Source organism: Vanessa atalanta, chromosome 26 (assembly GCF_905147765.1).
Source record: "Vanessa atalanta chromosome 26, ilVanAtal1.2, whole genome shotgun sequence".
NCBI classification, from domain to species: domain Eukaryota; kingdom Metazoa; phylum Arthropoda; class Insecta; order Lepidoptera; family Nymphalidae; genus Vanessa; species Vanessa atalanta.
Window position 1 is genome coordinate 5,855,809 of NC_061896.1, and position 14,086 is coordinate 5,869,894.

General features: G+C 34.1%; 1 protein-coding gene across 1 annotated transcript in view; it reads right to left on the reverse strand.

Moving 5' to 3' along the window:
• Positions 1-14,086, reverse strand: part of LOC125073965 (nephrin-like) — an 80,654-nt gene that overhangs the window by 33,342 nt on the left and 33,226 nt on the right. Inside the window, exons 3-7 of the mRNA XM_047685096.1 lie at positions 10,632-10,745; positions 5,372-5,457; positions 4,044-4,157; positions 1,794-1,915; positions 1,531-1,588 (exon numbers count right to left, since the gene is read on the reverse strand). Of these exons, the coding sequence (XP_047541052.1) occupies positions 1,531-1,588; positions 1,794-1,915; positions 4,044-4,157; positions 5,372-5,457; positions 10,632-10,745 (494 nt within the window). The remainder of the gene's footprint in view (positions 1-1,530; positions 1,589-1,793; positions 1,916-4,043; positions 4,158-5,371; positions 5,458-10,631; positions 10,746-14,086) is intronic.

The window sequence follows — 14,086 nt, forward strand, 5'->3', positions numbered from 1 at the left end:
GGAGTTTCGTTCTTTATTACTTCAAATATTTCTAAAGTATGCGTATTATAGAGTAATAAATTATTATCCTTCTCATCTCTCAGCCAAAGGACGTCCATTGCTGGACATAGGCCTCCCGCAAAGATGGCTACAACGACCGGTCTTGTGCAGCACGTAACCAGCGGCTTCCCGCGACCTTCACCAGGTCGACGGAGCACCTTGTGGGGGCCTACCTCCACTGCGTCTTCCTGTTCGTGGTAGTCACTCGAGCACTCGTCGGCTCCATCGGCCGTTGGTGTGGCACTGCCACTTAAGTGTGGCATTTCTTCGGGCCAAGAGTATTAATAATTACCAGTATTGAAACCTATTTTAAGTAGTTGTATTTTGATAATGGCAATATCATGTGCACGTTCTTGCATTCCACACGATACACTTCCGCAATTTCTTATACTTGAAGTCTGAGACAGACTTTCGGACTATGTCACCAATTTTATGATTCAGTTTGTGAAATTGATTTTATGGTGCACAAGTGTGCGCTGCTCCAACACAACTGTATCGACCAGGCATTGGACCATCGACTTCACGTGGTTTCTATAGCACACGAGTGTATCGCTGCCAATTTCCTAACTCCTAGCTGGTACGCTATGTTTCTGTTACTGGCTACTATCTTTTTGGTGTCCGATATTTAAATCCAAGTTTTTTTTATAAGAGCTATCCACAATACCAACGAGGCAGTTCCCTCCAAGACAGCCCTTTCAGTATCTCTTTACTGCATCTATAAAATAGCGAAAATCCGTCCAGTATACCGAATAAACAAGCACTTTTGTGTAATTTAGTGAATTATTAAGATGAAATCCCTCCTGTATTATGATAAATCTCTTTGTTAAGGATCCGTCCTACTTTTTGAACAAAACAAGATTAATCACGATCCAAAATTTCGTTTTCTATTCTTGGATTATTTAAGCTTTTACGCCCGATTTTGTTTGTGTGAAAATTCGCAAAGTTTCGTAAAAAGGTACGCTTCACGAGTTTAAATGGATAAGTTTATATCGGGCATTTCGAAACTAAAAAGGGTAATGCATTTTCTTTCTTTTACGTCCTTAAGCGGGTATTTAGTTACATACTGTTATCTCTTTCTGTCATCAATGATTTGACATTCGAAAGAAGAAGATAGCATTATTTAACTTATAACCCAAGAAATTCTCAATAGCAGTCAGGAACTTGGAAAATGACAGTATTTACATTTTCGTTCCTCAGAAAGCACTTTGGTCTTGCGACTGATCGATCACCTGCGGTAATATCTAGTGTACAATTATTTAAACTATATTAAAAATGGCCGCTATGATGAAAATCAGTCAAGAGGAGAATCCCTAAACTGACTCGTCAGCATCATTGATAGTAGGGCATCTACGTAGATGATTTCGAAAAACATTGGAAGCTATCTAAACACTTTGGAAGAATTTCCGAATCATTCGTATAAAAGCATTATGATTGTTTTAAATAATGGGAACCTATCTTATAGCAATAGGTAGTTAAATGTAATGAACTCACGGTTAACGTTGATCGTCAGTGTCTCAGACAGCGGCGTCAGGGAGGGGTCTGTCACGGCCTGTTTAAAAACATCAATGAATTAAATGTGTTTTCATTAGTTGCTTTGAACGCAAGAATATGTTTTAATTGTTATTAGAGTTTAAGTAAATATTAAACACTCGCTCTATTTACAGTTGGTATTTAATGAAAATCTTTGTTTGTATAAAATTTGCTACCTAAATTCTGTACAAAATCGGAGAATGTTTTTAGTAAATAATATCAACCTGACAAGTGACTTCAGAGCCGTAGTCTGCTCGTCGCAGTGTTAAGGAGACGGTGGCTCGAGCCTCCGAATTGGCGAGCAGTGCGTGTGACTTCCACCAGGATACTCTAGCTGGTGGACGACCTGAAAAAAGCATTCTTTTAAAATAATATTCGTTGTGGTTAGAACGCGCATCTTAACCGATGATTTCGGGTTCAAACCCAGGCAAGCACCAATGAATTTTTATGTGCTTAAATTGTGTTTATAATTCATCTCGTCCTCGGAGTGAAGGAAAACATCGTGAGGAATCCTGCATGTGTCTATTTTCAACGATATTATGCCACATGTGTATTCCACCAACTCGCATTGGAGCAGCGTGTTCGAATATGCTCCATGCGTTCTCCTCAAAGGGAGAGGAGGCCTTAGCCAAGCAGTGGGGAATACAGGCTGTTAAAATAATGTAAGAAAATAATATTCATAAAAACTTAATGAAATACTAAATGCATTAAAGTAATTATTAAACTACACACCTAGTTTCGACTTCGCAAAGTTACTACATCCATCCTGGGGCACTATATTCATTTCTATAATAAGATTCCACAGTTATTTCTAACTTTGCCTATTAAAAATTTAAATTTAAAGCTAATTTTAATACAACATTAATAAATAAGGCATATTACTCAATACAAGATTATATTAAAGATGGTGAAGCGTGGACTTAGTATTTATTGATTTCTAGGCAGAATATATTAAAAAATATATGTACTTTACTGATATACTATGTATTAAAATGGTGAAAAAGAGTAACTACTGAGTTTCTTCGTGGTTCTTCTCGGTAGAATCTACTTTTAGAACTGATGGTAGCTTTATATTTAATTCAACACTGAAATATGACGTCCATGGTCGAGTAGTGTGTACACCGGTTTTCATGGGTACGCCACTCCGAGATCCCGGGTTCGATTCCCGGCCGAGTCGATGTGGAAAAAGTTCATTAGTTTTCTATGTTGTCTTGGATGTTGTGGTACCGTCGTTACTTCTGATTTTCCATAACACAAGTGCTTTAGCTACTTACATCGAGATCAGAGTAATGTATGTGATGTTGTCCAATATTTAATATTTAAAGGTGCTTTTATGAACCTACTTGAGTAAATTGATATTTTGGTCTTTGATTTTACACATCTATTTCCAAGTATTCGTTCACATGTTTCCTTGTTAGATAAATACATTTTGCTGGCTGTTTCCATAAACCAATTACTTTCAAAGAGATGTGACTCAAAGCATTAGCTGCGTAACTTCATCTTTTTCTAATACGTAAGACATATCTTGGAATACAATTTTGAAACGGTATCACTTAACGTTTGATTCTGGATCTGTTAGGTGATATTGTTTTAAAATTTAATGCTGAAGGCTGAATGATTATGTGCCGAAATTATGCACAAGTAACACATAATTAATATAAATTATTCTTTATTCAATTAAATATTGTTTTGATATGAATAATAGTCGAAACTAATATTTTACATAGCAAACATAACTTTAGACCTGCTTACATAAACTCAACTCTATAATTTTCCAAAATACATAGACCGTTAAAACTACCCCCATTACTCAAAAAGTGCACCGGAAGGTTAATTAATTGGTAATTATCATTAAACAACCCTTGAAACTACGGGGGGACACGCAACAAAGGTGCATAACCTTTATTAAGGGTGAGGTTCACACAAGTTGAAAATACCACTTGAGTTTAATTCATAAGGGTGGTTAGTGTAACAGAAGGGATGTCTTTTGAAGCTATGTTCTGAAGTTTTGAATTGCTAATTGTCGTTTGAACCAACTTTATGACATCTTTACTAATATTATAAATGCGAAAGTGACTTTGTCCGTATGTCTGTTCATATTTCACGGCCATACCAGTCAGCAAAATTTTATGAAATTTTGTATGATGCAAGCTAAAATTCGCGAACGAAGCCGTAGGCGACATCTAGTGTTTTATATATAGAATAAAATATATTGTTTCTTAATACACTTAGTTTTTATAATTTTAGTAAACAGATTATTTAATCTATAAGAGAAAATGTTGAATAATAAACTACAAGACTAAAAAATTATGAATGTGTTATATTTTTTACTAAATTAATTTGAATACAAGTATTTGATTCAATGAATTGACGCATATACTCAAATAGTTTTAATTAGAGAGTATATACGTCTGTCAACGCATTAACTATTCAAAGAAAAAATTAACATGGCGTTATAAAATAAGGCAACTTACCTCCCACAGCGACGCAGGTGAGATTGACGTCAGAGCTTTCATCGTAAGGGCCGATCACGCCGCCTTTGATCTCATCGCCTTCCTGGTCAAGGATCAGCAGCCTCTCGGGAGGTACTGTTAATAAAAAATATTTTGAAACAAACATAATTAACTAGACAGATACGAATTGAGTGCCAATAGAGCAGTGGTTAAAGGATCGCCTAGGGATGGAAGTGGCAGGTTCGATCCTGACCCCTTGGGCCATTGCCTCAATTGGAGGGGTAAATAGGAATATTAATAATTACTCCTAAGGCTACTATTTTTTTTAATGTGTGTTTTTTTGTTACTCTTAACTACACAACCGATCGTCACGAAATATTTCATATACGTTTCCAAGAATGAAGGTTATCTAATATTTCTCTCCCTCATTTAGTTTTAATTAAGACGCATTTACGTATAAGTCATAATATTCTATTGTCAAGTAAGCACATTTAAGCAATTTTGAATTGTCATGTTAGAGGATAAGATTGTATTTACAAAGCTACAAGCCACCAAGAAACTCATTTGTAATTTCCTCATATAAAACACATCTTTATCTAAATAAATACAATGAAATCGTCGTGTGGTAGCTTCACATTAAATTCAGCTGTAACATAAAGGTTTAAAAGTGTTTAATGCGCCTACTTGAAGAAAGAATATTTTGATTTCGATTTTGTCATAAAGCAGTTAAAGAATTTGAGTATTACTTTAATAGTAGTACAATCGTCATTTATTTCTGATAAGCCTAAAGATTGTCTGAGAATGCCTTGGAGTTCCTTTCGTATCAATCAAACTATTCTGATGAATATATTTTTTGAATAAATAAATGTAAATTTATAAATAAATAAATAAATATTGGACAACATCACATACATTACTCTGATCCCAATGTAAGTAGCTAAAGCACTTGTGTTATGGAAAATCACACTCACACTACTCGACTACCGAGGTCGTCGAGTAGTATGAACACCGGTTAAAAGAACAGAGAGAGATAGAGTAAGGAACTCACTTCACTTGGTGTTAGGTTGTACAAGCCCTTCTAGGTAGGTACCACCTACTCATCATATATATATACATTACCAGCAAACAGTAATACTAATCCGGTTTAAAGGAGCCAATGTAACTACAGGCCCAAGGGACGTGACATCTCAGTTTCCAATGTTGGTGGCGCATTGATAATGTAAGACGTGCTTAAAATATCATATGGCGCCAATGTCTGTAATCAATGTCACCAATAGTAGCCATAAAAAAAATACTCGTACTTACCTCATAGCAGTAGACATAATCTAGAAATTTGTGAGGATACTTACTAAGTATTGTAAGATTCAGTCGAGTGTTCTTCGTGGGTGACCTGATGAAGTCAACTCGGCATCTGTACTGCCCATCGTCTTCAGCTCTGTAAAATAAAAAGTGTTACAACTTTGTAATCCTGGCTGGGTTTGATTATATTTATTTTTTTGGGTCCTTTGACTCTAAAAAATATTAATCATCTTTCTTGTGCCACCAAACTTGGGAACTAAGATGTTATGTCCCTTGCGCCTGTAGTAACACTGGCCTCTACTGTTGTGTGGTGGTGGTAGAACATATAAATAGTGGGTTGTACTGCCACAAACCCTACCACCAAGTAAATTCTTTCAAATGAGTTGTTTTGATATGTTCGAGCCATTTTTAATGGCTAACGACGGATTGATGGACCACCTAGCTTATGGTTTACTAGCAGCTTGACCGGACTTCACTTCATACAGATAAAATTCATAGGAAGCTCCTTAATGGGAGGCCATTTACAAAACAATAATTTTGAGCTGATCTAAAATTATACAATAAATCGACATATGTCCCGAATTTAAGCTGTCTAGGCTCAATAGGTTTGGCTATGCGTTGATAGTCAGCCAGGTAAACGTTTTTATAAGACGCTTATCCAATAAAATATAAATGAAAATATTAAGAAACTTAAACGGTCTTCAACAGTTTACTCATCAGTAACGGATAATAATGTCGTCCTATCCAATTTCGGCCAATTCGGCAAATCTCAAAGATTAGCCCCCAACGCACCACATATTATATTGCACAAGTGTGTGCGGAAACATAAATACATTCGCTATTCTTGCACTCCCAGAATCCGATGGGAAGACAAATCCGACATGAACGGATAGGTCCTAGGACTCAGGATCTCGAGCCTCTTCACCTCTGCAGCCATATGAGCCAGCAACTAGACCAACGAGACACTCATATCTATTATATCTCTCATTTGTAAGTTATCTATCAATATGAAAATATTTCATACAGAATCGCTTTAAATTTGAACGCCATTGTGATTTCCGATCCAACCATTAAAATAAATAATAAATAACGCCTGTGTAATGTCAACGCTGTTATTTTAACATGTATCGCGTTTCGTGTCCCACATCTCAAACAAATAGAGACAACAAACACAAACTATGTTCTACGCTTGGCTTTTTAAATAAATAAGGCGGTTTATAGAATGTACGAAAAGATTAAATTTAAATTAATTTTCATAAAAACACTTTGAATGTATTCTGGGCACTTTAGTTACACCGAACAGATACGTCGCTAATCTGTGTGCACTTTACCGCCCTCCGAACTTAAGTAAACATCTGTTTATTGAGGAACTCGAACAACTTATTAAAAACACTAAATTATCTAATGACTTGTTTTTGTTGGGAGATATAAACATTGACTTAAAAATAAATAATCCTGTCAAACATAAATATAACAATATGATGTACGGTTTGGGTCTGGTGTGTGGGATTTCAGATTATACACGTATTGGATTACGTAATAATAAAATAGTAAAATCATGCATAGACCACATATACGCGAGATCTCATTCACTAGACATATACACCTCGACGCTCGACACTGTACTGGCCGACCATCGAATGGTTGCCTTAGCATGTGTTGGCTCAACCGCTATACAGAATGATGATAAATATAAAACTATTTTAAACTATAAACATTTGCAACAGCTTTTAAACGATATCGATTGGACACCAATCGATCGTATGACATGCCCTGATGATATCTACATGTATATTAAAAATAAAATAAATAAATGCTATAACAACTCAAAAACTAAAATAAAAATAAAAAACAATCCAAATCGTTCATCCAATCATTGGATGAACAAAAGTATAATCAGAGCATGTAAATATAGAGATGAATTGTTTAAAAAATGGAAGAAAGATATAGGAAATGAAATATTAAAACTTAAATATAATAAAGCAAGAAATTTTGCAAATAAAATAATAAATATTACTAAAAATAACTATTATAAAAGCGAAATATATAAATATAAAAATGACTATAGAAAATTATGGCAAATAGTAAATAGATTAACTGGCAAAGTTAAAAACTCCTTGGATAAAATTATTATAAAAGCTTTTAACAAAAATAGCATCCCAATGAAGGATATTGCAAATAACTTTGCAATATCTTTTAAAAACAGTGTTAGAAATATTATACCCACATGTACAATACCATTACTAAAAATAAATGATTATGAAAGACATGTTAATATGTCATGTAGATTTAAAAAGGCTAGTGTGTATAATGTTTCTAATATTATTAAGTCACTTGACAATAACAAATCTCCAGGCATAGACAATATACGTGTCATAGATCTCAAAAAATTAAATGATAAAATTGCTCCAATAATAGCAAAATTGATTAATGACTGTATAACTGCAGGTAAGTATCCGAAAGATTTAAAATTTGGATTAGTCAGGCCTTTATTTAAAAAAGGTAAAAGTGATGACTACGAAAACTATCGACCTATTACAGTACTACCAACAATAGATAAAATAGTAGAAAAATATATTTGTCAACAAATACAATGTTTTTATAAAGAGAATAATATTTTATCTCATAAGCAATTTGGTTTTCAACCGAAAAAGAGTACCACGCAGTTATTATCTAAATTTACCGACTCTGTCAATAAGCATTTAAATGATAAAAAACATGTAATAGTTGTATTTATAGATTATAGTAAGGCTTTTGACACGCTCAGACATACTGTTTTAATGCAAAAGCTCGAAAATAATGGAATTAGAGGACCTTTGTTAAAATGGTGTCAAAACTATTTAAAAGACAGAGCATACAGTGTTAAAATAGGTGAATCGCTTAGTGATGAAGTATACGTCTCACACGGAACGGCGCAAGGATCGGTACTAGGACCATTGCACTACATAACGTACGTCAATGATTTAGAAAATGCTATTAAAAGCTGTGAAATGTATCAGTTTGCAGACGACACATGTCTCCTGTCAGCGCACAATAACATAGACGAAGCATTAAAACAAATTCAATCGGATTTTGACGTACTTACGAAGTGGTCACATGATGTAGGTCTTGTAATAAATGTCACAAAGACAAATTCTATGTACATTAGTTCAAGTCACAACAGATATAATGGTAGTTTAAAGATCATTGCCCATAGTCATACATGTTTACACAGAAATAGTAATAATTATTGTAAATGTCCCTCATTAGATATGGTTCAAAACCAGCGATATCTTGGTTTAATTATTGATAACCGTCTTAAATGGAAAGACCATATAAATAGTGTCTGTGATAAGTTACGAGCCCTTTTAGCAAAATTTAGTCTATTACGTAATAAAATTCCATATTCAATTTTATTGATGTTGTATAAAACTCTCGGCGAATCTATAATTTCATACGGACTCAGCAGCTATGGTTTAACAGGGAGAACACATATTAATCAAATTTATCAACTGCAGCTAAGATTGTTAAAAACAATTGTACCAAAAAAAATTAAAGACTTATATAAAACTAATTATCACAACTTATTTATTTATTGCAAGGTAATGCCAGTTAATATTAAAATTGAGTTCATGCTACTAACAGACCAATATTTTAATTTTAATGTAAATCAAACAATAAATACTAATAATTATAACATGCAATTAAGAAATGTCAGTAATCAAAAATTAAATATTCCTAAATACAATAATAACTATGGCAAGCGAGTATTGGAATATGTTATTCCTACTTTAATTAATAAAATCCCTAATGATATAAAAAAACAATTAAACATAAAAAATTATAAAAACAAATTAAAAAAATTCTATGTGGAACATGCTGTATAGTGTAGCTATTCAAATTGTAAATTCCTGGAACTAGTTCAGTGCGCGAGCGTCGACCATTATTACAAAGCTATTATTTTAGTTCTACCCTCAATTTTGTATTTCTGTTACACTTATTATTTTTACTCATACTCATTGTTAATTCGTTATCATTTTAATATGTTGTTATCGTCTTTTGAATCCGCGGTGCGCAGGAAAACCGTCTGTGGTTTTTGTTGTACCGTTTTGTGTATTATTAATGTATTGTTCTTTTGGTTTAATAAATAAATAAAAAAAAAAAAAAAAAATAAATATTTTATTAATTTTGTTTGCTATTTCATTTTCGTCCCTATTTGTCAGCCAGCCCGATACTCATAATATATATACATATATATATATTTAAATTCATGTCTTACTAATCACTCATTGGTTAAAAAACATCATAATAACATCTTCGTGTTCCTTATCTTCGTGTTATGATAGAATGAGCGGCTATTAAATAATTATTAATTCAAATTAAAATATCAACTCTATAAGTGTGTCTACCGCTTTAGGGCGGCGCTGTTTGAACTCGTCTACAATTGACATAACAAGTAATCCCATCTTTGTGTTTGGTTGATATTACGTTACAAAGTAACTCGAAAACGTTCTTTGTGAAATTTCTTGATTAAGATATTTATGTTGATAAAATTTATATTGCTTTAAAGTGCAATTTTATGCAATCGAGTATAACGCAGTGTCATTACGGGAACAAGTTCATCATGACATATCGGCTCTCGCGATTGAAATAGCTTTAGGAACATATTAAAGAGCTAATATTTATGAAAAAGTTATAGTCGAACTAATAGATTCATTTTCGTATTGAAAGAATCCAAACGCCAGAGATTGATAAACTTAAATAGCCCGAGGATTGAACCCTGAATTACCAGTTTTTCTACTGTATAAATTATCCACTAAATCAACGAGGCAATCACGTGACACTTACTGCTCTATCAATTATATTCGATCATTAATCAAGAGATCTAATTATGTTTGTGATTAATTATAAAAAAGAATTACTTTGTGATAGGGTTTTGTGCAAGCCCACCTGGATAGGTACCACACATTATGAGAAAGAGCAGCTACTGAGAGTTTTTCGCTTTAAAAACTCAATAACTTTTTAATCTAGACACTAGACCAAAGAGACAAAAACAAATATATATACAATATACGTACATAAAATACACACATAGACGCATATGTAGTTACACACACATGTAAAAATAAATTAATAATGTTGTCTTAGATTTTCGCGATTATTACACATTGAAATAAAACTAGTTTTTAACGGATTTAATCGCGTATATTAATTATTTTAACATCCCGACGTTTGTTACGACGAGTCTGCCCGTGACCACGAACACTGCAAAGTGCTCGAAAATCCGTTAAAAACTAGTTTTATTTCAAATAAATTAATGTTTTGTATTACCTTAGTTTGGTAAGTAATAGAACTGCCGGCTCGCTGTTGGTGCGGAATGTCGCTCGCGTGGACAGCGTCGAGGGATCGGACCAGTGTGACGTCACACCCTCCCGCTTGTCATATCTAATTAATTGAAAAAAGAATTAATACATTAGTTTATAATAAAGATTAAATTACCGTAGACAGTTACGTTCTATTGTGTCATAGTTTTAATTATTTATAGTAGGTACATGACTAAAAAATGCGCTTAGGAGTATTATTCTATTCAATAATAGCATTCCTCGTAATATTTTACATTTGCCTATAAATACATTTAAAACTTATTTAGAAAAAAAAACGTATCGTGTGACACCCGGTTGAAGCAAAGTTGCTTTAGCTATATGTTAGGTACAAAATAAGTAATAACAGACCCAATGGAATAAATTAACAAAGAATTTATTAAATTGTTATTTAAAATCCCATTTGAAGTAAATCAATAGCAAAAGTAAGTCAATATACAGGTTTTTTGGTAATTCGACGTATTCCTGTTCGGAGGTGATAGGGGTAACTATTTGCAATAATTTTTACCCCCATATGCATGATGCAAAAGTGAACCATTTTTGAGTTATGACGTTTTTTAGATTTTTTCAAAATAAGTCAAAAATGCAACTTCAAAAATTTATTAAAAAAAAATATCCATTATAATCTATTACATTTTTGACTTGACTTATTTTGAAAAAAATCCAAAAAACGTTTTACCTCAAAAATGGTTCACTTTTGCATCATACAAATATCACCTATCACCTCCTAACAGGAATACGTCGATTTACCAATAACCCTATATGTGTAAAAATGTTACACATAACCGTATGTAATAGAAAGAGCCGGAGAGAATGAAAAAGGGGGGAAATGCCGCTTAGTGTCTAATGCGACGATTTCTGCCAGTTCACTCTAGCGTAACACGCGTAAAAGAACTTCGTTCCAAAAAATTACAAATAAGACGTACGCTGTTTTATATAAATATTATTAAATATAACGGAAGAGCTCGGAGTTAATATTGTTTGAAGATACATAAATATATTTGTACATTAAACGGTGTAATTGCCGAGTTTTTTGCCGGTTCCGTTTGATAGAATCTACATTCCGAACCGGCGATAAATCAAAAGCACTTGTGAGCGTTCTTGAATAAATCATATTTTGATTTTTGTTTTCATTACGCATCGTCTGTGTCTTTTACAAGCACTTTTGAATCGTCATTTAACAAACAATTGTGAAGGTACCACCACCACCACAGGTTCGGAATGCGGTTACATCCTAGTATAGGGATCAACTGAAATAAACGATGACTTAACTCTTTCTTATATTTATCATGGACCCTCACATATATAGAAACCCTAGCTATTAAATCCGGCTTCGCTCGGGTAGAATAAAGGTCTACATAAAATGTTTATGTCATAAAATACATCTCTATTGGTCAGCATAGCATATTTAAGAGTCAATAGCGCAAAGGCTTAAGAGCCGCCAAGAGATGTAAAAAGACGCAAGATCGATCCTGACTCTTTGGGTTATTATCGTCCCCACTTCTAACACAAGCTTGAAGATTAATTGGGGTAAATAATAATGGCCTATTCTTTTAAAAAAAAACCCTACAACTTTAACTATCATTTTCAATGAGTCGATTTAATGAGTCTTGATATAATATATACCTAAACCTTCCTTATGAAACATTCCATCCATTAGTGAAAGCCGTATAAAATTCCATTTGGTAGTTTTGACTTTATACTAACTGCCCGTAAATGACCCACAACTGGGCTAAGATCTCCTATCCGTTTGGGGAGAGGTTTTTGGAGCTAATTCCACCAGGCTGCTCCAACGCAGGTTGGTAGATTGTAGAAAATTACACACATGCAGATTTATTCACGATATTTCTCTTCACTACCCACTACAATTAAATATAAACACACGAACAATTGAATCTGTAATAATCGGTTAAGATGCACGCGTTCTAACCACAGAGCCATCTCGTATCGCCCTTATTTTATAGGTACATTACATTACACTAGCAGCCCGTAAATGTCCCACTGCTGGGATAAAGGCCTCCTCTCCCTTTGAGGAGAAGGTTTGGAGCATATTCCACCACGCTGCTCCAATGCGGGTTGGCGGAATACACATGTGGCAGAATTTCGTTGAAATTAGACACATGCAGGTTTCCTCACGATGTTTTCCTTCACCGCCGAGCACGAGATGAATTATAAACACAAATTAAGCACATGAAAATTCAGTGGTGCCTGCCTGGGTTTGAACCCGAAATCATCGGTTAAAATGCACGCGTTCTAACCACTGGGCCATCTCGGCTCATTTTTATAGGTAGTGTGTAAATAATTTATAGTTGAATATTTGATTATAGAGCTTTATCTTCATAATTACGTACCTGATCCAAGTATCCTGCTTGTCACTCAGTGTCAGTATTTAACATCTTAATCGAGCCTTAAAAGGCAGCCGTGATCGGAGGATTTTGGGCATGACGAGAGAAATGGTTTTTTTTTTAGTTATTAATTGAATCCATGTATCGTTAACCCGTGCGTTTTTATTTTTATTTCAACATCAACAGCCTGTAAATCTCCCTTTGAGGAGATGTTTTGGAGCATATTCCACCACGCAGCTCCAAAGCGGGTTGGTTGGTTGGTTGAATACACATGTGGTAGAATTTCGTAGAAATTAGACACATGCAGGTTTTCTCGCGATGTTTTCCTTCACCGCCGAGCATGAGATGCACGCGCATAAACACGAATTAAGTACATGGAAATTCAGTGGTGCTTGCCTGGGTTTGAGCCCGCAGTCATCGTTTGAGATGCACGCGTTCTAACCACTGGCCCATCTCGGCTACCGTTCGTTTTTATTTTTATTTATAATTTTTTTTTATATGTGAAACATCTGTTGGCGCGCTTAGGGAGTAATACTGACTCCTATGTCGTGACCCTCTCAGCTGCCTTTATTTAATTGTGTGTGCGTGGCTCGTACAATATATTCGTCGTTGCTATTACCTTCTTAAAATAATCAGAAAAATATATATTTATTTAAAAAACAAGACTTTTCTTAATCGACGTTCTTTTACGCGGCTTAGGAAAAAGCGTTATGCCCCCTCCGGGCGACATTTCCCTCTCTTCCTTTTTGTCTCTTTCTAAAGTATATTTATAATATTATTCAAACCATATTTTCCAATCTAGATTTTAAATAAAATTTTTGTGATTGTCATTTAATTAGTTTCAAACTATATAGATTTATTTCATTGTGTCTGTTATTTACACATGATATATAGCGGAAGCAACTTCGACCGGATGTCCCGCGACACTTAACATTCTATATCCATATTAGTTGATTCTTGATAACAAAATCAGATTCACACCAAAACTGCCCGAAGGAATTGAATAAAATTCATAATAGACGTAGCTCATACTGACTAAACACATAGTTTATCCCATCCA